Consider the following 22872-nt stretch of genomic DNA (forward strand, 5'->3'; position numbering starts at 1 on the left):
TGAGTCAAACGATAGAGGGCGTGAGTGGGCTTGGAGCGGGCGCGTGCCGATGCCTCTGAAATGTTAATCACACCGTAGGCCCCATAAACACCACACTTAGACACGTTCTCCTCCCGGTGCAGCTGAGAGAGGGTGGGGGGTTGGAGCGAGGGGGAGGGGAGGGGGGTGTGGGTGTGGGTGGTAGAAGTAGCCTATGTGACCTCTCTGCAGTTTGTCAGTCTTTGTTTACTCTCTGCCAGCCATAAAGTGTTGGCTAATGGCTGGTGCACAGAGCGCTCTCCGTCAATAAAATGATATTAGAGGGAAGTCCCAGCTTTCAGGCCGTGTGCAGTCTGATGGGCTGCTCCCGCACCGGCTCCACAAGCTTGAAAATTAGAAATGCAGAGGCGGTTTAACGGAGCGGCAGCGTGGAAACCCCAGTAGTGTTCAATAGCAGCGGACCGATGCTGCATTGCGCTCCTCGCCGAGCAGGTCGGTCCGCCGAGAGGCAACATCCTCCTCACAGTAGTGTGTGTGTGTGTGTGTGTGTGAGTGTGTAGATGATACTGCCGACAAAGAAGCAGCACAAATGTATAATTATTATAACATTTTAACCAAGATGGACTAACATAACCACAGGGGGGACGGGGGGGGGGGAGAGAGAGTTGTATTTCTACTTTATGTTGGCTTATTTATTTACTTGCGTCAAACAATAGACTATTTTGCAATAGTGGTGTAAATAGGCAAGGATTCCGTAAACAGACTACTACATGTTGCATTAGCTATTGGCTCCACTATAATTGACAATAGACCATAAATATTACAGCAATTTCCCAATACGCGAATGAGTATTTCTGCTTCTTTCAGAAAAGAATGAATGAAGCTCTCCGCACTTGCCCCGGCAAAAAAAAAAAAAGCTGCACCAGCAGAAATGTGACTGAGCACCGGGCTGACTCGTGTCAGAGCCAGATCACTCTCTTTTCTTTCCGTGTCTCTTTGTCCTTTGTATGAATATGTGAATAAAGATATTTTCCCACCAGGAGCTGTCAGCGGCCGGGACACCGAGCCATTTAATCTTCCTATGTGACAGGAGGGGTGAGAAGTGGGGAGGGGGGGGTGAGGTCTGTCCCCGGTAACCGACATACACACACAGCGACCCAACACCGCCTCTGCTGCCTCTCCCGTTACAGCTCAGCGATCGAGTTACGCGTCCGAGGAAAATGTTGCAGTAGTGCGAGAGAGGAGAGAGAGAGAGAGAGAGAGAGAGAGAGACTGCAGCATCGCTGGAGACCGGAGGCAGCAGCAGTCCCGAGCAGTGCAGGTGAGAAGAAAAAAAAAAAAAAAAAGCCAGAGGAGGAGGCGCATGTGGAGGAGTGAGAGAGAATGCGGGACTCTTGGAAAAAGACGCATCCACACTCAGTCCATCACCGACACATCTATCCCGAACACTGGCTGCACGTGATTATGCTACACTGATGCTGATGTCGGGATCTCCCATTTAGCCCACCAAGAGAGCTTCTAATTTTCTATTTTATGTAAAAAAAAAAAAAACGACGAGAAACTCGCTCTGAAAAGCACTCCTCTTGTTTCCTCATAACTTGCGTAAAGGAATCCGACTGCTTGGCACGCTGCTCCACTGCGGGAAAGAAAGAGGAAAACGCTGCTGGATCTGAAGGTAAGAAAAGATCCAGTATAGCAGCATCCCAAAGACTTCTTTCAAACTGATTTTTTTATTCATGTTTGGAGATGCCAGTTCATTTTCCCTGCCGTCCGGGGAGCTTAGCAGTGTGTTTTCTCTCCTTTCTTTTGTGTAGTGGTGCTGCATTGCAGTTTCTAACTGTGAAAAACGCGAGAAAGCCTCTGTCCCAAATGTGACTGGAATGAAAAGAACTTACAAATGGCTTTATGAGCTGATAAGCGTCTTCGTGTGACAACGAGATAGCTCTCCGGTTTGAGAAGAAAGAAGTGAGGAAGAGTAAAGTGGATTAATCAAATTAGTTTTTTTTTTTGTTTTTTTTTTTTTTATGCGGGATGGATTTTTTTATATCTTTGCGGCTTGAACAGCCCAGCAAGACAGCAAAATTATTATTCTAGAAGTCGAAAAGCCACCACTGAGTAACCTTGAGGGGGATAATAAAAGAAAGGAGCCCGCACCGCTGAAGTGAACTACAGTGAGTGCAGAAGCTTTTCCCCGGACCTCAGGCGGCAGTCCGCAGAGAAGCGGAGGGGCAGAAGGTAAGAAAGGATAAATCAAACACCCACGCTGGGAGGTACACCGGACCACAAAACACCAATAAAGAAGACACAAACCGCAGCTGGGAGGTAGACAGAGCGGGAAGGAGAGAGGCGAGAGGAAGAAAGAGCCATGCAGAGGCTTGGTGCAGTGCACTCCTCCGCGGCGCAGGCTCTCAGCCTCGTGGTCTTAGTGCTGCAGCTGCTGACTCAGCTACCGGGTGCCGACTCAGCTCTCCGGTACCGGGTGGCGGAGGAGGGCCCACCTGACGTCAAGATTGGCAACGTAGCCGCCGATCTGGGCCTCACAGCTGGTACCGGCAGTGGGGATGTCACTTTCGCCCTGGAGAGCGGCTCAGAGTTCTTCAAGATTGACAATGTGACAGGTGAGCTGACTACAGGCCCACGGCGCATCGACAGAGAGAAGCTCCCACAGTGCCAGATGATATTTGATGAAAATGAGTGCTTCTTGGATTTTGAGGTGTCAGTGATTGGGCCACTGCAAAGCTGGGTAGACCTGTTCGAAGGCCGCGTTGTCATAACAGACATCAATGACAACACACCATCCTTCCCCTCACCTGTTCTCCAGCTCTCAGTTGAGGAGAATCGCCCAATAGGAACCCTTTACCTGCTGCCAACAGCCACAGACAGGGATTTTGGGCGAAATGGCATTGACCGCTATGAACTCATCCAAGATGGTGGGGCTGGGTCAAGTTCAACAAGACGCACAGCAGGAGGAAACCCCATTACTAGAGTGGAGGGGCTGGGGGACCGGAGGGGTAGAAGTGGAGATAATGGAGGAGGAGCCAGGAGTAGTGTGTTTGAACTGCAAGTGGCAGATATACCAGACGGTGAAAAACAACCACAGCTCATTGTGAAAGGCACATTGGATCGTGAGCAAAAAGACTCATATGAGCTCGTCCTCAGGGTTCGAGATGGAGGGAACCCACCACGTTCCTCCCAAGCTCTGCTTCGTGTTTCCATCACTGATGTGAACGACAACAGTCCACAGTTTGAGAGGTCGACATATGAGGCAGAAATGGCAGAAAACGCTCCTCCAGGTACGCCTGTCCTCCAGGTCAGAGCCTCAGACCGTGACATTGGTGTCAACGGGCAGGTGGAGTATGTCTTCGGAGCTGCCACTGAATCTGTCAGGCGACTCCTGCGGCTGGATGAAGCCACTGGATGGCTGAGCGTTCTCCACAGGATTGATCGAGAAGAAGTGGCACAACTGAGGTTCACAGTAACAGCCAGAGACCGGGGTGTGCCTCCCCGCACTGACCGAACCACAGTGGTTCTGGCTGTCCGCGATGAAAATGACAACGTCCCAGTCGTAGAGATCCGAAAGATCGGACGGATCCCTGTTCGAGATGGAGTAGCCTTGGTACCAGAAAACGTTCTGGTGGACACACCAGTGGCTCTGGTTCAGGTGTCAGACCGAGACCAGGGAGAGAACGGGGCTGTGACTTGTACAGTCGTAGGAGATGTCCCATTCACACTGAAGCCAGCCGGTGAAACAGCTCTCCCACCCCTACCTGCAGATGAAGCCTTTGACAGGTAAGGCAAACCAAAGATAACTATGCACAGGCAGTTACACTAAATCCTGAGCAGTTTCACAGGAAGGAGTCAGGCTCTAGCTGCTTATCAATGACAACTCTGAATCAAGCACTCTGTGATAGATAAAACGTTACCTGGGCACACAGTGTGAGATAATATATTCGTAAACCTTTATCTAATAATCAGTCTTTGTCACAAACAGTAAGTAATGTTGGGTAATTATAAAGTAATGATGAATTTCAAATAAAAGTCAACGTGAAGCGCCACTTTACCTCAGGGGGATATAACATTAAATACCAGATAGATGCGAAGCCAAAAAATATTTGGATATTAAGCATCTGATTCATAGTTAGAGACAACAAATAACTTACTAGTGGTGATTATTCATTAAAACAAATGGCCATAATGATCAAACACTGGTTCATTAACAATCCACAGAGCAATCTGTTCTCAAGCAACTGACAGTAACCTATTAGTGAATGCAGTGATTGATTCAGAGCTATACATGAAGTATCATTCGTATTAGCATCCTGACTCATCCCTCGGTATCTCCCCAGGTATGTACTGTATATGTTATTGTAAAGCATTAACATCATTCATACATAAACCGTATGAGACATGCATACTGTACAACCCCACATTTCTCCTTTGGACAACAATACGTTCAGCAGGCAGTTGTCATAGCCTCTAGGCATTTTTTTTTCTTACTGTTTTCCATAAGAAATCCAAAGGAAAGTGACTCAAGTGTTGTTGTATGCAAATTTGATTTAAGCTCAGTTCAAGTAGTGTCACTTATTCACTGAGGCTTCAGAGTAGTTAGACGGTGTTACAATCTGTAAACTCTAGGCATAAATATTCATTAAAGTCAAGGGTATTATACCTTTTAATAATATCATCCCAGCAGGGCAGACTGTAAATGTCAGTTCTCTTCAGTGAGTTCTAAGAACATTTCCTTAAGTGAAGAGACAAGGCCTTCTCAGGATATTGCTGCTATTACGTATGACACCCGCACAATGAGGTTGGTTGTTGTCATGAATGTAGAGCTATCCTTGACTAAAGAAATTCGTTGAAGCAATAATCATGAGAGGTCTTCAGCAAATCGATGCGTTGATTTGATTAAAATGTCACCGTCACAGTTTCTCCAGTTTTATTGTCTCTGCAGATCACTGCAGTCATGCAGAAAGATCTCTTAAAATCTGATGTGTATTAAAGGAAAGCATATTAGAGCTGAAATGATAAATTGATTAATTCAGTATTTGATCGATAGAAAAAGTAATTGCTTAAATATTTTGACAGCTGATTAAATATTTCAATCCATTTTGAAGTAAAAACTCTAATCATTGTCTCTTACCTGCCTTTCAAATGTTAGTCCTTACTGCAGTTTTTTGTTTCAAATCCCTGTAATCTCTGTATTTATGACCTTTTGGCTGTTGGTTGGAAAACACAAGACATTTGAGGATGTCACCTTGGGCTTTCTGAAATTAAAAGGAAGGAATTCATCACAATTTCTTTACATTTTTTTTTATCGTATAAATAAAAGTTCCTCATAAAAAGGCCAACACAATGACTACTTCTAAAGGAACCTTTAGTCAGCCAGCACCTGGTAACTGATAAATCAGTTTATTTACCAAAGAGCATTACTTTTATTTTGTAATACTAAAATAAGGACAAGGTCTGTATTATTTCCATGTAAGATAGCTGCTGAATTAATGGCTTTTGTATTTTATTTTTGCAGGAACAAGAAAAAATACTTCCTACATACTTCAGCCTTGCTGGACTACGAGGTCACAAAAGAGTACAGCGTAACAATCGTGGCAGTAGATTCTGGCAGCCCCAGCCTGTCCAGCAACAGCTCACTGATGGTTCGAGTGGTAGATATCAATGACCATGCCCCAACCTTTGCCCAGAGTGTTGTGGAGGTCCACTTCGCTGAGAACAACTCACCCGGAGAAAGGGTAGTTACTGTTGTAGCTACAGACGCAGACAGTGGCAAGAATGCGGAAATTGCCTACTCCCTGGACCCTGCTGCTAATGGGCCATTTTACATAGACGCAGACAATGGAGATATCCGTGCCACTGGGGTTCTGGACCGTGAGCAGCGAGAGCGATATGAACTACGGGTGATTGCAAAGGACAAAGGCACCCCCTCCCTGCAAGGCTCTGCAACTGTTGTTGTGCAGGTGACCGACCGCAATGACAACGCGCCAAAGTTTGTTCAGGAAATCTTCACCTTCTACGTCAAGGAGAACCTGCTCGCCAACAGTCCAGTTGGCATGGTCACCGTGACGGACGCTGACGAAGGTGAGAACGCAGAACTTAGTCTGTTTGTGGAGATGGATGGAGCTGATGAGAAGACAGGAGAGAAGACGGAGGCAGAAGAAGGTGAGAAAGAGCAACAAGAGGTGTTCTCCATTGAGAACAACACTGGAACTATCTTCTCCTCTGCATCCTTCGACCGTGAAAAGCTGTCCACCTACACCTTCCGTGTCCGGGCGGTGGATGGAGGAGAGCCCCGCAAAACTGCCACCGCCACCGTCTCACTTTTTGTGACGGATGAAAATGACAACGCCCCCTCAATCACCTCTCCAGCCAACGAGACCTACACCCTCCTACCACCTGCCAGCAGTGCCCGCACCATTGTCAGGACTGTAACAGCCGTGGACTCAGACACGGGTCCGAATGCCGACCTTCGCTACGCTCTAGTGGGGGGAAATCCCTTCAGACTGTTTGAGATTGGCCACACCAACGGAGTGATCACCCTGGCAGAGCCTCTGGAGCGGCGCCACAGAGGTCTACATCGCCTGGTGGTCCGAGTCAATGACAGTGGCATCCCCTCTCTGTGTGCCACTGCACTGGTTCATGTCTTCATCAACGAGAGCTTGGCTAACGCAACACTAGTGGATGCACAGGTAATTTTGAAGTATTAATACATGTTTTTATGAGTGATTTCAGCCAGCTAAGTACATTAAAACACTTTATCCGAACTGAAAGAAACCTTCAGTAGAGGGTAATGAAACCCACTGTCCTATTTTGGTGTGTGCTGGCCTCAATTGTTCCCCACATTTGGTAAAGATAACCAATAATGACACTGATGATATTGTCCTGTGATTCATTCAAATAATGGCCACAATGATAACACATTACAGTGAAGGAGGGTGGCAATGACTGATTGTAGCTGTTTAAACTATGCTCCATAGATTATGTTCTTGATAGAATGAGCTAAATGTGCAATTTCTACAGGCTGCATGGTGTTGCAATTTTCTGACCATTTTTGGGGGGAAATAATTGTGTCTATATTTGTCCCAGATAAAGAACCCAATTTTTCATTTGAATACTATTGGGGTCGCCTGCTTCTTTGTAGTTTGTGTCCTACTAGTGTGTGTTCTTTGTCCAGCATGCACTGTTGTAATGACTATGTGGTTAAAATAACCGTGATTACTGAAGTGGTTCTTCTTTTATGGTGCATTGAACTCAGAGCTGAGAGCATTAGGTGTGTGTGTGTGTGTGTGTGTGTGTGTGTGTGTGTGTGTGTGTGTGTGTGTGTGTGTGTGTGTGTGTGTGTGTGTGTGTGTGTGTGTGTGTGTGTGTGTGTGTGTGTGTGTGTGTGTGTGTGTGTGTGTGTGTGTGAGTGAGTGTGTGAGAGAGAGCATTAAGGGTAAGTGTGTTACAGAGACAGTGAGGTGGACCTGTTCCAGTTTTGGCCTGGTAATACAGAGGAAGTATGTTTGAACATTTGGAGAGAAGCTGTACTTCAGCAGGGGCCTTTCACTACAGGCCAGAATATTGAGGAGGCTTCGAAGTTTGCTTTGTGTTCGGCATTCCATGCTGAGCTGAACAGAAGTGGTCAGACTTTGGGGAAAGTAACCACAAACCACTCCAAAATCTAAATGAATAATATTTACAGGGGGAATAAAGAGCATGGACTATGTGTTTACTAATGCATTTGCTCTTATTAAATACTTCTGTGTGGTCTTTTGGATCAGAGGACTTCACAACAAGACTAGTGTTGGCTTGACAGATACACACTGAGGTGCAGAGGTAATTGACTCGACTCATGGCATTACTGAGATATCAGAAATAACTGGTTTAAATTTAGCTTCGGCAATTCTGGAGGTAATCTTTCTTTCTTCTCTCCTTTTGTATTAATCCCATGAACTTCCCAATATGCTTTAGAAATGATCAATTGGGCTATAAATGCTGGCAGGTAATAATTACCAAAAACATAATCTCTGGTGTGAACAAAGTAATTTATATTGACTAGTAATTAAATCGGCTCAGTGGCCTTGTGCTTGCAGTGTTTTCCCTGACACTAACACCTTGGGGTTTCAAGCCCTACTTGAGACATGGTTTGGAACACATTCTCATATTTTCTGTGAGGAGAAGCTCTTCAGCTGTCAGGTCTGTGCATGTAGCATGATGGATAAAGTTTAACCCTAAAAACGCTCTGAGACGTTACAGAAAGAAAGAAGAGTCAAACATGTAAGAGGCACACATCTCCAAAAACAAGAAAAAATGTACTGGTGGCATGCTTGAATACCTTGGAAGGTGTAATTTGTGTCAAAATACACAAGAAAACTATTTTTTTATTGCACTCATGCCAAAAAAAAAGGATGGTAATCCAGCTTTGTACCGTGCCAAAGTCTGTAATACACCTGCCCATCCGCTAGAGCAGAACATGTCAGTGTGTGACAGCTGAAAACACAGACTTTCACTGAGTAAACCAGGATTCACGTCACGAAAAAGCAGCGTGGATTTCTACACAGAAATCTTTTCGTAACCCAAATCAAGTAGTTTTTGTGCCTAACCGTATGGTTTGGTTTTCCTAGACATCATCACATTTTCCTTTCCCCCCTAAACCTAACCAGGGAGTTTATCAGGCCTAAGCAAGTCTAAATGTATCACTGACACCGTACCTTCTAGTGGATGAGCGAATTCATTACATGCTTGATACTGGGTTTTGGTCATCTTAAGCACACACCTTATAATGCACCTCTTGCAAACTAAGCTATGCAATTTTGTGTTGCTTCCCCGGGTGGGACGAGGATAAAATAGAGCTACTTTGGTGAATGTAAGGTCAACTTGAGCTAATTTTTCATTTTCAGTTATATCAGTATAGGTATTTTAGACAGTCACATAGCAACTGCATTGTACATGGGCACCCTCTGAGTAATATGTATTCTTGTTTTGAACGAGTATTAAGCTGTTGTTTTAGCAGGAGAAAAAAAACATCCTGTATAATCACAGCCTGAGACTCTTGACTCACCTCAAGTGGAAACAACGTGATGTCAAAAAATGTTTTTTTTTTTTATTGAATGTGTTTTTGAGCACAGACAAACAACCCGGGTACAGGTAGAATGTGTAGGATTTGACCCCTAGCCAGTAAGTAGTGCACCTTGTGAATGTAACACTGAAAAATACACATTGAAAGATCAAGGAGGTGAGGATTGGAACAAAAAAACTTTTACAGGGTGGTGAGAGGTAGAACTAAATGCAGTGAGCCTAAATGGCTGACGCCATTGAATCAAACAATAGGGTGTAATATGTCCAAGCTGGTATGAAAGCCGTCTTTGATTACAATATGCACAGTTTAGTTTGATTGTAGGGAGGAACTTGGTGGAGTAATTGAGTAGAAGTCATTGACGAGAGAATACCTCCATCTCATAATGAAGTCAAACTGAGTGGTGGATGGATGCCAGATGCAATTAGGGAGCGAAAGCGGCTGATACTGCTGCAGCACCGCAGCAGAAAATTACTCCAGTCTTTTCTATCCAACAGTACTGGGCGAACCACATGTTGGGTTATTATCTGTAATATTATGCTGCAGAGTTTGAGCTGGAGGAAGAAAGAATTTATGTGACATTTTAGACATGATTGTCACTTTGGAACCTTTAAGGTACTTTGTACGTCAGAGGCACTGAATTGTGAAGCTGATTAAGCTTTTAATGATACTACTTTAACATTCTTACCATTTTTATTCTTTCTCAGATCAAAACCTTTTTTTTTCTTCCTGCTTTTAAATATGTTCTCTCTACTTTCTATTCATGTTGGAGCTGTGTTAAGATTACAATCACCAAACTGCAGCTCTCTGTTGTTGTAAATGCATTGGGATACAGCGAAGCTCAGGTACTTTCTGAGCTCGTGTCAATAGTGTGGTCAGAGAAGAACTCCTTTTCTTGGTCAGACTGTCGACATATGCACTGACATGCTGATAACAGAATCCTTGGAGAGTAGAAGAGATAGATGGAGACGTTAAGTCCAGATAGAACAAAGCTCATGCAGCAGGATGGGAGATTCCTCTGGGATTTTAGGATACGTCAGAGGGATGCACTCAAACGCAGCGGCAGAGGCTGCTGCTTATAGGGTGTCCTGCGTGTGCCCATGCACACATGTCTGCACTTGGATGACTATACATGGGTTGCAGTCAGTGGGGTGCCTCTTGGGAGTTGACTCACAACGATACACCTTGCGGCTTGTGACACTTTTGCCCGCCTGCACGCACACTCCCAAATACACACAAACGTGGCGGTTGCACCGTCACATATATGAGCACATACAACACTGCATCGCTATTTCCTCTCCATTTGGCACACACAATACAGCAGACAGTGCAGGGATGCGCTATGCCAGAGACGCCCAGCAGAATGTGAATGGAAAGGAATACTGCAGGCAAAGGGAGTAATGGGAGAGCGGAGCCTGGCAGAGTGGCCCTCTGCAGTGGAAGCAGAATAGTGGAATAGAACCAACACAACTCAGTGAAAAACAATGAAACGTAACCAAGAGATAGATGGTGATGAAACAATGAAATATAACACAGTCCCTTTCTTAGCTTGGGGGTAACAAAAAAAGACAGTGAATAATGTGGCTCTATATGAGTAAGCCTAGTATGCCTTGGATAATGTAATAAGCAAGTTACACAGTGCAGTTGTATGAGCTCAATTCTCTGCAGTATTAGCAATACTGCCAGTTTTACCGTAGTTCTTTTATTGGGCCATTTCAATTCAGGGGGGCTCAAATTTTACTTCTCACTCTCTCTTTCCCGTTTATTCCTGCAAGCCTTATTACCTTCCGTTCTTAAGGCAGCAGGGATTACAAGTGTCTGTAATTTCCAGCCTTGACAGGCCGCAGAAATTGTCCTGTGAGCTTTGAGACAAGGTGTCAGAGCTGCGAAATGAGCCGTCTCTCGAACAGACAGCTTACACTCGGCGTGGGCTCGTGTAGGTGCATAGATACGTATCAAAGGATTAGTCTGAATTTATGTTGCGTCTGCATAATGATTCTCCCAACAAAGTTGCTATATATCGATTAGCTATATTCAAATTCATGACCCTACCCCGTATTACCAGCAGGGCTCTGCAGACCACAGCCTCATTGTCTCCAGTCGAACGAGGCTCCATAACCAGTAATGGCTGTGTTTGTGTTTCAGCATAACCCTCTTTCTTTTAATGATTATTTTATTAGTGTACAGGCTCAGAGCATGTGTGTGTGTGTGTGTGTGTGTGTGTGTGTGTGTGTGTGTGTGTGTGTGTGTGTGTGTGTGTGTGTGTGTGTGTGTGTGTGTGTGTGTGTGTGTGTGTGCGTGTGTGTGTGTGTGTGAGTGCCCTCCATCCTGCATATGTGATCATAATGGAAGTGCATTGTTATTCCTATCTTAAACCCAAATACAAAACATTTTAACAGTGTAATACATATTATATGTCAAAATGGATTTTCATGGATTTGCCTTGAAACAAAAAACGATTGTGCTTAACAGAACAAACTCAATGCTCTAAAGAGAAAATGTATCTAAAAATGACTCCATAGAGCACACATATTTACAGTAGCTTCCTATTTGCCTATCCATCCAATTTTCAGTGCAAAAACTGTGATAGCAAATCCTTAACAAATCCACGCCTACACTATCATTTACAATAGGGACATTGTTCATTGATGAGACAGTAGATTTGTTTGTGTTGGGAGGATGTAGTCACAGCATGTCTCTTGCAATTATTTTCACATTTATTGACCGTTTTTCTTACTTTTCCTCTCCTAGCTGCCCCTGACCTCAATGTGTAAAGTTTCCTTTCATTGTTTTGATCAGCTTTATATGGCACAATCCAAGGCATTTCCTGTACCGGCGCAAATTATGAGATCACAAGTGGAGAATTACAGTCACAACTTGAAATGCTGCAACTGGGAAGCAAGAGCAATTATATATTTAGTGACACTCTATGTGTCTGGGAATAATGGAGAAGCTCCCACACTAAAACACAGTGATGAGTTTAATTAAGATGAAGATGCTGTTTGATGCGTCTCTGTGGCTCATATCCACTGTGTCATCTTTTACAGTCACTGTTCTGGGCTATTTTTCTCATTGATGATTTGTCTCTTTTTTGTTTCTTTTCCTCTTGTTACTCTGCATCAACTCTCTTGTTTCTCCTCTCTCCCTCTCACCCAGGTGGCCCGAAGCCTGATGGCTCCACTGTCTCTGGACATTGCAGGGGACCCAGACAGTGAACGTGCATTAGGGAAGCAGCGCCTCAGTGTTGCCATTGGTGTCTTGGCAGGAGCCGCAGCGGTCATCCTGGTTATTCTTCTTGTAGTTACAGCTCGGCAGTGTGGCGCTCAGGGCAAGAATGGCTATGAGGCCGGTAAGAAGGAGCCAGAGGAGGACTTCTTCAGTCCTTCGGGGGCTCAACCACAGGCTGGCCGTGGTGGGGGATCGGACCGTGGACGCAAACCTCGACGCGACAAACGCAATGGAAGTGGTGGCAGTGCAGCTGGAGGAGGAGGGAAGTCAGACAGATCGCTCTACAGCGGTATTGTCACAGTTAACGGGCTGCGTCGCCATGCCAATGACGACGACGAGGAGGATTTGAGCAGTGCCAGCGAGCGCCTGGCAGCCCGTTACTGTGCTGTGGACGGTGACCCTGGCAGCCCACGGATGGGCGGCGGCCGGAGACACCAGTCAAGCCCAGATCTTGCCAGGCACTACAAATCGAGCTCACCTCTACCTGCAGTGAATCTACAGCCCCACTCCCCTCCAGCAGAGGGAAAGAAGCATCAGGCAGTCCAGGAGCTGCCTCCCTCCAACACCTTTGTGGGCAGTGGTGGATGTGTGGGAAGTGCCGGCTCCAGCAGCAGCAGTAGTGGGGGAAGTGGCAATGCAGATGCCATGTCCCTGGGATCTGACCAGTGCTCAGAGTATGGCTGCCAGACTGGGAACAAGTACAGCAAACAGGTAAGAGCTATGGAAATTGACTTTGTACCCACTTTATTTGAATATATCTTAAAATCTCAGTCAGCGCTTTCTGTCTCTTGGTCCACTCTGTGGCTCCTGATCTCTGTCTCCTCTTCTTCCTCCTCCTCCTCCTCCTCCTTCTCCTCAGCTTCATCTCCTTTTATTCACACATCTGCTGACAGACTGTACCACACACCCTGCCGTTAATGTCTAAACACCATTTTATCTCCACAAAATAGCTGTCAGTGTGTATGTACGCATACACTTGCGTGTCCGTGTCAGCATCCTAAGCCTATGAGCAGTGTGACGGTACCCTGCTGTCAGAGTGTGTGTGTGTGTGCGCTCTGTGTCAAACATAAGCCCTCTGTTTAGCAAGATCTACTTCGGGGCACATGAGTAAAGCCCATACTGTAACCGAACAATATGTGAATGTGCAATTGTGTATACATGTATGTGTGTGTGTGTGTGTGTGTGTGTGTGTGTGTGTGTGTGTGTGTGTGTGTGTGTGTGTGTGTGTGTGTGTGTGTGTGTGTGTGTGTGTGTGTGTGTGTGTGTGTGCGTGCGTGTGTGTGTGTGCGTGTGTGTGTGTGTGTGTGTGTGTCAGACCATGGGTACGAAACCCCTAAGGAGTTCAGCTGAAGTAAAGACACAGGGAGTAGGCGAATAGTTGCTTCCAACAGCGTAATTGGTCTTTTTTTTTTTCCATTTAGCATTTATGTTTATTCCATAAATAATATCGGTTGCATAGATAATGGACAGACTTGTTTTAGTATTCACTTAGAAAGCAGCAGTTAAAAGCTAAAGTCCTACTGAGAGATAAATACTGTATAGAAACGGTCACTCTCCCCTCTACCCACGCAAGCACACTAATACACAGACACAGGCACCATCTATCATCGTAGACACATTGACACAGCAGGGTCTCCGCAGCCCATGGGGAGTGTTCCCAAGAGTGATATTTGAGTGACAGCTAACCCTTCTTATATATGGGCGGTGTCTCATTTCCTTGACAGACAGCTCAACATTTATCCTCCCTGTAGTGAAAAAGTGCTGATGTGGTCATTAAAAGGGAAGGAGAGGAGCTTCTTAGGCTAATCAATTCATACATGGGCTCTCTGATCCTTCTCAACATACACACACACACACACACACACACACACACACACACACACACACACTCATACACTCCGAAACAGGCACACATGCACAAACACCAGAGGTTAATCCATTACGGAGTCAATCCTCTTAATCTGCCATTCCCAGGGAAAGAAAATGCTTACTGGGAGAGTTTGGTGTTCATGCTTGTGTGCACTCAAAACATGCCAGCACACATAGGGTCATGCAGACACACAAACTGACAGGGTAATGAATTATTGATCGTATTTGGTAATTAACTCCTCCGCTGCAGTGGGGTGTGCCCCCCGCCCCACCCGAGCCCACCGCCAAAATATTCAACAGCCACTGGTTTCATACACAGCAGCGCGTATGTGTGCGTGTGAGTGACTCTAAGACTTTGGGTACTCATGCGTGACTGCGTTCGCTTACATGTCAGAATTTGTTAACTTAAACAGTTTGGCGACGTGAGCAGGCTTGTGGTGGTGGGTGCCTGTCACTGTGCTGGAGGGACTGCTTATTTCATGACAGCATATGCATTTTATACGTGAGTGCAAGTGAGAGATAGACTCGGGGAGTAATAGGTGCAGGCGTGTATGTGCCAAGTGTAAGAATTGGGACGCCAACAGAAATTGGAGTAGCAGTAGATCAGGAGTGGGAGAGAATTATAGAAGGTTAGGAAGGGAGAAAGATGGAGTGCATGAGATGTGGGGGGAAGAACTTCTGAATTTCAAAGCTACTTTACTGGGTCAGTGAAAACATGAAAAACTGTTCATCTGAAGTCAGCACATCATCAGACCAGCTAGGGTGCTCCATAGGAAAAATACATAAAGTTATAAAATTCGGGTGTCGCGGATGGATGAAGTGCAAGATTGCATCAGAGAAGTGACAAAATGACAAGACAGCTCAGTCTATGGTATTTAACCTTTGCTTCACTCTAAATTGTTTACTGAAGACAAGGGGAGAAGGAAGAGAAGGGAGAATATCTATCAGTGGGAATTAATAAATGTAAAAACGAACAGGAGAGGTGGGCAAAAAGTAAAAGTTTTTTTTAATTTTTTTTTTAAAGCAGAAATATTCTTTAAACTACAAAATATCTGATTAAAAAAAGCAGGAAACAAGTCTCCAGATTTGCCCAGATATTGAGCACAAACTTTCAGTACTTCACTCGGCGATGCACACACACATTTCTTTCAGTACTAGAAAAGCTTTGATAGCAAGCTCAAATGGGTAAAGTATAAGGAAGAAGGTCCGAGTAGGGAGAGGCAGTGGACAGCATGGGTGAGAGAGAGAGTGAGAGAGTGAGTGAGAGAGAGAGAGTGAGAGTGAGAGAGAGAGAGAGAGAGAGAGAGAGAGAGAGAGAGAGAGAGAGAGAGGTCTGGTTTGGGTGGTAGCCAGAGAGTGAGAGTGGACTGCTGAGATGTGGGTCATCAGGATACCCGTTGGCATCAGGACACATTAATGATCCTAGCAGTCACATGGCACTGCAGTCAATATGGGCAAAGTGGCCTCGTTTTACCCTCTTAATACTACTATATAACACCGCACACACACCACAAAACTGTTTTTCCTGTCTGGTGTCCTCAATCAACTACAACAAAGGTCACAGAGCTCAATGTTTATGTTCCAGTTTCCTCTGGTTTTATCTTTTATTGCTCTTTTTCTGCTGTGTAACTTCATCTCATTGAGCACCTTCCTTTTCTTCCCTTTCAACTCTACTTTTGAACCTTGCCATTTGTTCCTCGCTGTCAGTCTCCCACTTTCTATATGCCTGGCCATAAATCTAAACACCCCGCCACTGCTACCTTTGTGTCTTCCATGCGCCACACTGACCTCTGAGAATGAATCGACTCAGCGTTTTCACTAGTGCGACTTCTTTTACTGTAGTGTGCACTTTCTCTCCCTGGACCCATGCAGGGTGTGTGGGGGCGGGTGAGAGCGCGGTGCCACAAAGGCTGAATAGAATCAGACACACACACACACACACACACACACACACACACACACACACACACACACACACACACACACACACACACACACACACACACACACACACACACACACACACACACACACATCCAGTCCAAGTCCAATCAATGCCCTGTTAACAAGGCCAAGACTGCAGTGAAAACAGGTGGGTTGACAGCGCAGTTTTTTGCGCATTGCACTGTTCTGCAACATTTAGTGAAGGTCAGTGCTGGGCTGTCACGACACAGGGCACCTCAGTGCTTTGACACAGCAAGGACACACTATGGAGATGAGCTTGTGTGGAATAGAGCTCATCCAGCCAGTCTTGTTCATCTAATTGGACTGTATGGAAGAGCACAGGCGAAGAGATTAGGTCTACTGGATTATAAAATTGAAAAGCAGCTTTTCATTTCAACAAAATCCCTCCGGGATTAAATATGATGAGCGTCTGTCATAGACTCACACTCACCTCTCCACGCGCTCAGGCATGTCCCATGGATGCATCCGCAAATACGCCTCCTGTGATAACATGCGGCCCGCATTTGGGTCATATAGGTGAGGGTACTGTCAAGCACAAACAAACAGAAACACGCGCAGGCACCCTCCCCTCCCTCTTCCTCTCTGTTACACACACACTGTAACCGACCCATGACCCCTGTCATGATGATACCAGCGCACTGATGTATTTATTAAAGCCACGATGAGTTCAGGCCACGCAGCCAGCCATATGCTCGAGGGGTGAGGGAGGTGCCGAGGTGAGGAGGTGGGGGTAAGCGAGAGGTGAGAGGGACGAGGTAACCAAAGCGGGGATCACCCAATGAGCCAGACTGAAAACTGATCTAGTGACCTGCCGACAAAGAGCGAGGGGAGGCGACGGTGAAGAGGTGAGAGTCGGTGGACATCAGAGAGGGAACCTGAGCCAGACAAAGTGTAGTGAGACAGAATGAGACGGGTAGAAACGATGAGAGAAGATGAAGAAAGGCTGTGGCATTACAGGGAAACTGAGACAGATGCATGTTGCTGTTAGATGCCTTGGTTGTGGAGATGGAACACATGCTTCCTCTGTAAACATTGATTTTCCGCTTGACCAGGATCATATGGTTATAAATACGTCGTGTTTGAAGGTGCTTTCACATCTGCACTTCACTTCCATTATTTAAAACCAAAGGAAAACATAAACCTCTGCCTTTCACTTCACTTTTGTGTTCAAATTATTACAAACAAACCCAGCTGTGTAGACAGTAAGTCACATAAATTGATTGTTTATTGTCAGTTATGAGCTGTCATGACCACAAGTCCTGCTGCACTTTGCAAGGACGATTAATTAATCCTATCTTGTGGTCACAAAGAGCTCTTCAAATTATTAGCTGGTTCTGACCATCAGGTCATAAATCCTATGTTCTGTTCAGTCAAGTCTTTAATTGCATGTTTTTTTTTAATTTAAAAAATCTAATAGGGGTTACTATGGTTACAAACTAACCTTTAGTAACTATGGTGGATATTTTGCTAAGATCATTAGACTAATGAATCTTGAGAAATATATATATATTATGCTTTTGAGTTTAATTACTGGATATAGTGCAGTATTGTATATACATACATGCTGTATCTGCTGTGATGACTAAACTGCATGCAATTTATACAAGTGCATACAAACATAAATTGAACAAATTTACTCGCAAGAGTTTGACCAGAAATAAAACCATTTAACTCTAGATCTATTTAGTTGCACTGACTTCCTCCTTAAAATACTTTTTTTTTTTATTATTTGAAATGGAGATCAGTTGTCTTCATCAGACCCTAATATGGAACTCTAGCCACTTGATAAAAAGTAGTCATACGTGGAGGCGAAGACTGTAACTCCTTCCCTAAATCACTAGATTTAGTTTTAAGTATAGTTGTTGTTGAAGCACTCCTAATTGTGCATCAGAACCCTTGAAGGATGCTTTCAACCCTTCCCTGTTTGGTCTGGGCCTTTGGACTTTTCTGTTTGGTCCGAACCAAAACAACAGGTGTTAAAGGTGTCTCAGACCATGATCTGGACCAAAGGCCTTAAAATGGGTCCAACGTGAAAGGGTTGGTCTTGGTCCGGATCAAACTGAACCACAGTTCAGATTGTTTTCAGTGTGAAAACACTTTCTGGATCATTCGGGCTTTCAGACCAATTACAGGAAATAATAGAAAAAATAAAATAAATCCAGAAAATAAGTAAAAATGAGCCTCGGTTGCACACAGGGAGAGGACGAGAGTATTTAATTGTAATGTGGTCTGACAAAAAAGTTATCAAAACTCAGCTTGAAAAACACCAAAAATGTAGAAGCTTACTTATTTTCCAGTCCTAATGCCATAATAGTAATAATAATTTTAGTAGCAACAAAAATGTATAGGTTTATTCAAATTTTTTTTGTTCATTTTTTTGCCAAGTTCTTAAGTGCCTCACAAAACTGCAATGTGAAACCAAAATAAGCTGCATCAAATGTATAACAAAAACATGAACCTCGGTTTGGACTTGGTTTCATCTTGAAGCAGCCATTATAGGCCTGTGTCTTCCTGACTTATGTGTTAAACCTCAGTGATTTTGTGTGCTGTCGCAACTTCTCGGATTGCACAGCAGTGCTTCAGCTGAACACAAGTGATGGAGGACTGCAGCTACTGCTGCTGTGCTGACACACTGCTTTCCCAATGAGGCCAATGTAGACAAGACGTCAATCCAAATGTTCTCAGTGGCATGAAAATGAGAACTCAAAAGTAAAAAAGTTTTGTGCATCCTTTTAAAGGTTTTGGCTCAAGATCAGTACAGTGACCAGGTAAAGGTGAAGGCAGGCAAGTAGTGAAGGTTGAGGTTAGTTTTAGGAGTGATAGAATGAAAGTCTGTGGAATTCTCACAGATTTATCAAATGTTTCCCTGTGTGGGAGCCTGGCACATCGAGACAAAGCAAGGAGAGAATCAGAGGGAAGTAGATTGTGGGAGGCAAAAGGAGAGAAATTGTCTGTTTCCTTCCACATCAAGGTCACCCAGAGCTGAAATGTGATTGGAAGTCCCCTGTCTGTCTGAGCTGTTTACCACACGAGATAATACAGACAGGCTGTTCAGCCGATAATGTTACCGTGTTAACAACTCCTCCCTTCAGCTTTTGTTTCAACTTCTCTGTGAAATGGCAGGAATGTGGGAATGTCACCCCCCACACACACACACACAGACACACACATAGGCAAGCTGAGGCAGGGACACACGTGGCAGACGCAGTCAGACTTGTGATTTTAACACTCGCAGACAAGCCCACTGAAACACGCTCTTGTGTGTACATAATGGACAATAATTACACACCTTCCCAGATACTTATGCATATACACTTTTCACTGCCAGCACACCAAGTCTGATAAGAATATGATGACACACAAGCGGATAGGAAAGTTTTCCATCTCTTACATCAGTTTCTTCTTCCATTCCCTCCGGATCGAATCACATGGACAAGCCCAGGCACACTCTTGTCTCCTAGAATCACACACATCCATAGAAGTGTACAAACACACACTCTTTTAACTGTCTGATACGGACACACACTCAAGCACACACAAAGACCTACATAGCAAGCTCCTCGCTGAGATGCTTCCTTTTATTTTCTTATTGAAGACTCTGCTCTGTATTGTATAGCTCTGCATTCAACTCATCTGCCTTCCAGCATTACCTTAATGGATATCGGTGGGTTGAGCAATTTTACCCAATATTGCTAAACAAAAGCGCCCTTTCTCACTCTAGACAGGGACTCTCGACAGCTTAGTCACCCTGTGACTGGTTTTATCCACCAACACAAAGGGATTTTCGGTGTATTAAGTGGTATTGAGTTGAGTTGAATTAAATTGACTTGAATGGATTTTGAATTTAACAGAATTGGACTGAGCCTAACTCAGCTAAATTGAATAATTCAAATTGGATGGACTCAAGTTGCATTGAGTCAACTCAAACGGAATCAAAGGGAAGGGAGTTGACGTGATTTAAATTTGTTTACCTTGCTAGTGGATGTTGCAGGTGACAGCTCAGTGGGCAGTGTGTGAGTCACTGATTTTATTATATCAAGTGGACTGACATGATATCAGCATCATTTTATTAAATTATGCTGAAAATAGAGTTTTGAACTATTAGTTTTATAATCTGACATTTAATTTTGAAAACTGTCTTTTTAAAATGATAATGTCTTTAGAAGAAATCAAACCTCATCACCAAGTAATCAAAAGTCTGAGCATACACACTTGTAAAATTCAGCTTTAAGCAATGCAATTTAATGCACAGATTAGTTAGGGTATACAAGCACAACCCTAATACCACAAACCAGACATGCACATACAAACTATCAAAACAGTTTACAGACACAAATTTAAATGTACAAACTCAAAAAACTAAGGTGACAAGTACAAAATATTTTTTCAAGAACGCCATTATGAATCATCCTTATTACAAAGAGTAGTCGCCTGCTCTGTCTGCTTTTGAAATCAGTGCTGTGTAACTCATCCAATAAAAAGCATCTCTCTCCAACCCTCCATCCCTAAAGTCTGACTGGCCCCCATACACCCACACACAATCCCATCCTCCTCCGTCTGTCTTCCTCCTGATTGATCTCTCTGTTCTCCCTAAGTGGTTTCATCTCTTTTCATCACTCTCCATCTGGATCCATCTTTTCAAAACGTGTTTTTAATGGTTCCAAACTTTTTTTTTTAATATCACTTAATGGCTTCTTTAAATTTTACAAATGGTTCTTAACAACCCTCTCCATTTTCCTCACCCATTTTCCTTCTGTTTTTAGACTGTAGTTGAAGTTAGCTTTAATCTTTGATTTTCATTTTTTCTGATTGGATAAAATTAAGCACGCTACCAAGGAACAAGCCTAAGGTGTGAATATCTATGCTGTGCAATATGGTTTATGCATTTTTGCTACTGGCAAATTGAAGAACATTTCTCGCCGGATATCAGCTTATTAGATCTTGCATGAGTGCAAAAGACTGGCCCTGGTAGCGCTGTAGTCCAAAGCCAATGTTTTTGCCCCAGGCTAAGTGTAGCCATCTGTTTTAGAATTGTTGGTGGAAGATAGATAAATCAGAAGATCAAGATGGAGATAGAGGAAGAGAAAGCAGTAGAGGAAGAGACAGAAAACAAGTGGAAGAGGAGAAAAGAAATTCCTGGTCAGCACCCAGGGCTTAGAAAGCAGGGGGTGGTGGTGGTGGTGGTGGGGAGGAGGATTTGGAGCCGGGAGATTTGGATAGGTAGATGAAGAGAAATAAGGTGACTACTGGGAGAACAGGCAATGCTTCAGTGAGTGGTAGAGGGAGATGTGAAGCTACAAAATGAAAATGCGTTCTTAGGTATTGCCTAGGGGTAGAAAGACTATAAGGAGGAGATGGAATGAAAAAGATAGAAATGAGGTATGTGGGTCTAGGGTTAGAGGAAGACCGGAGAGAAGAGGAGGGGAGGGGAAGGAGTTCCACTCTGAGAGTAAAGCCAGCTCAGACTCTCCAGGCTATTTTGGTGTGAGCGTGATTCGTGTGTGTCAGAGATAGAGGGAGAAAAACTGAGAGCTTTCTACCTGCCCTATTGAAGAAGTTACATAAATCTGAGTGGGCAGGCCTCTGCCTGCAGCGATGCTCCATATTATACCCCTGACCCAAGCCTCTCCCAATGTATGTGTGCATGTATGTGTGAGCGTGTATGTGTGTTTGATCCTTGTTCGGACCCACTTGGCTGTTCGTGTCAGAACTGGACAAGATAAGAGACGCCTGCCTACTTACACACACGCTCAAATATACACACACAGACTGACACCTGAAGTAAGAACTAGCCGGTGCCTTCACACTGAGGCGTTAAAATAGTTTAACCTGTTTGACACACATGTCTCAATGAAATGACACACTCACACCACATCGCTTTTAACAGGCTCCCATTAACTTTACAAATGAATAACTACCAAAGTGAAAGTGTTGGGTTTTTTTTTGTGGTTTTTTTTACTCATTCTCATACAGACTCTCCCAAACCAAAACAAACTAAACTTCGATGAATAAAAGTATACTTTAAATCAATGGCTTGCTCCTAATACGGAACAGTAATTGCACATTACTGTAAGGCTTGTTCTTAATGGGCCGACACAGGTTCAAATCAGACATACATTATTTAAGAGGCTCTCTTCTCTTGCTGCAGAAATAAAGCGATATTAAGAAGATGGCATCTAACAGCACTTGAGGAAAAAGGGAAAACAAAACAACTCACTTTTATCGAACATCACTCAGTTCCACAAACACAAATCTGAACACAGGCACACACACACAAAAAATAAATGTAATCAAAGTCATGCAAATCTATCTACCAATTAGGGCCACAAACAGGTTTCCATGGGGATGAAATGGCAATCTATAATTGGCTGGATAAAAGAATGCTCACATCTGAGCCGACAACCCGAGATGCCATGGAAAATATACACATCCCTGCGTGCATGCATACATACACAAACACACAGGTGTACACAGTGTAAGTGGGGATCACAGACAATTTATGCATGGTGAGTGGAGTCACACGCAGTATCACCGGTAAGATGAGAAGCATGGATAGAGTGTGTTGACACAGATATGGTGCATTGTCAGGCGCAGGCACACACACACACACGCTTGTTGACCGGTCAGTCTCTTTTAAAAGCGTGAAGAAAGCTTTGGTCGCGGTGTCGTGTTAACATGAAAGCTTTCACGGCTGTTAAAAAGAGCAGCCTTTGATTAGAATTTGATGTGTGAGAGTGTTTCTTAATGCCGGCCTTTGCTGACAA

At 44.2% G+C, this 22872-nt stretch overlaps 1 protein-coding gene across 2 annotated transcripts in view; it reads left to right on the top strand.

Annotated features, from left to right (window-relative positions):
* Positions 1-1155: 1155 nt before the first annotated feature.
* The window catches only part of pcdh7a (protocadherin 7a), a 41624-nt gene continuing 19907 nt past the window's right edge, over positions 1156-22872 (top strand). Inside the window, exons 1-4 of one of the 2 annotated variants that reach the window (XM_069697426.1) lie at positions 1156-1654; positions 1794-3768; positions 5504-6677; positions 12203-12985. In XM_069697426.1, coding sequence (XP_069553527.1) covers positions 2345-3768; positions 5504-6677; positions 12203-12985 — 3381 coding nt within the window. In that variant the 5' untranslated portion in view covers positions 1156-1654; positions 1794-2344. Of the gene's footprint in view, positions 3769-5503; positions 6678-12202; positions 12986-22872 lie in introns of both variants that reach the window. The other variant, XM_069697427.1, reaches the window with a different exon arrangement.

The sequence above is a fragment of the Brachyistius frenatus genome, unplaced genomic scaffold, assembly GCF_029030835.1.
Source record: "Brachyistius frenatus isolate BFR_SWC_R1_liver_20210118 unplaced genomic scaffold, ASM2903083v1 Contig_23, whole genome shotgun sequence".
NCBI classification, from domain to species: domain Eukaryota; kingdom Metazoa; phylum Chordata; class Actinopteri; family Embiotocidae; genus Brachyistius; species Brachyistius frenatus.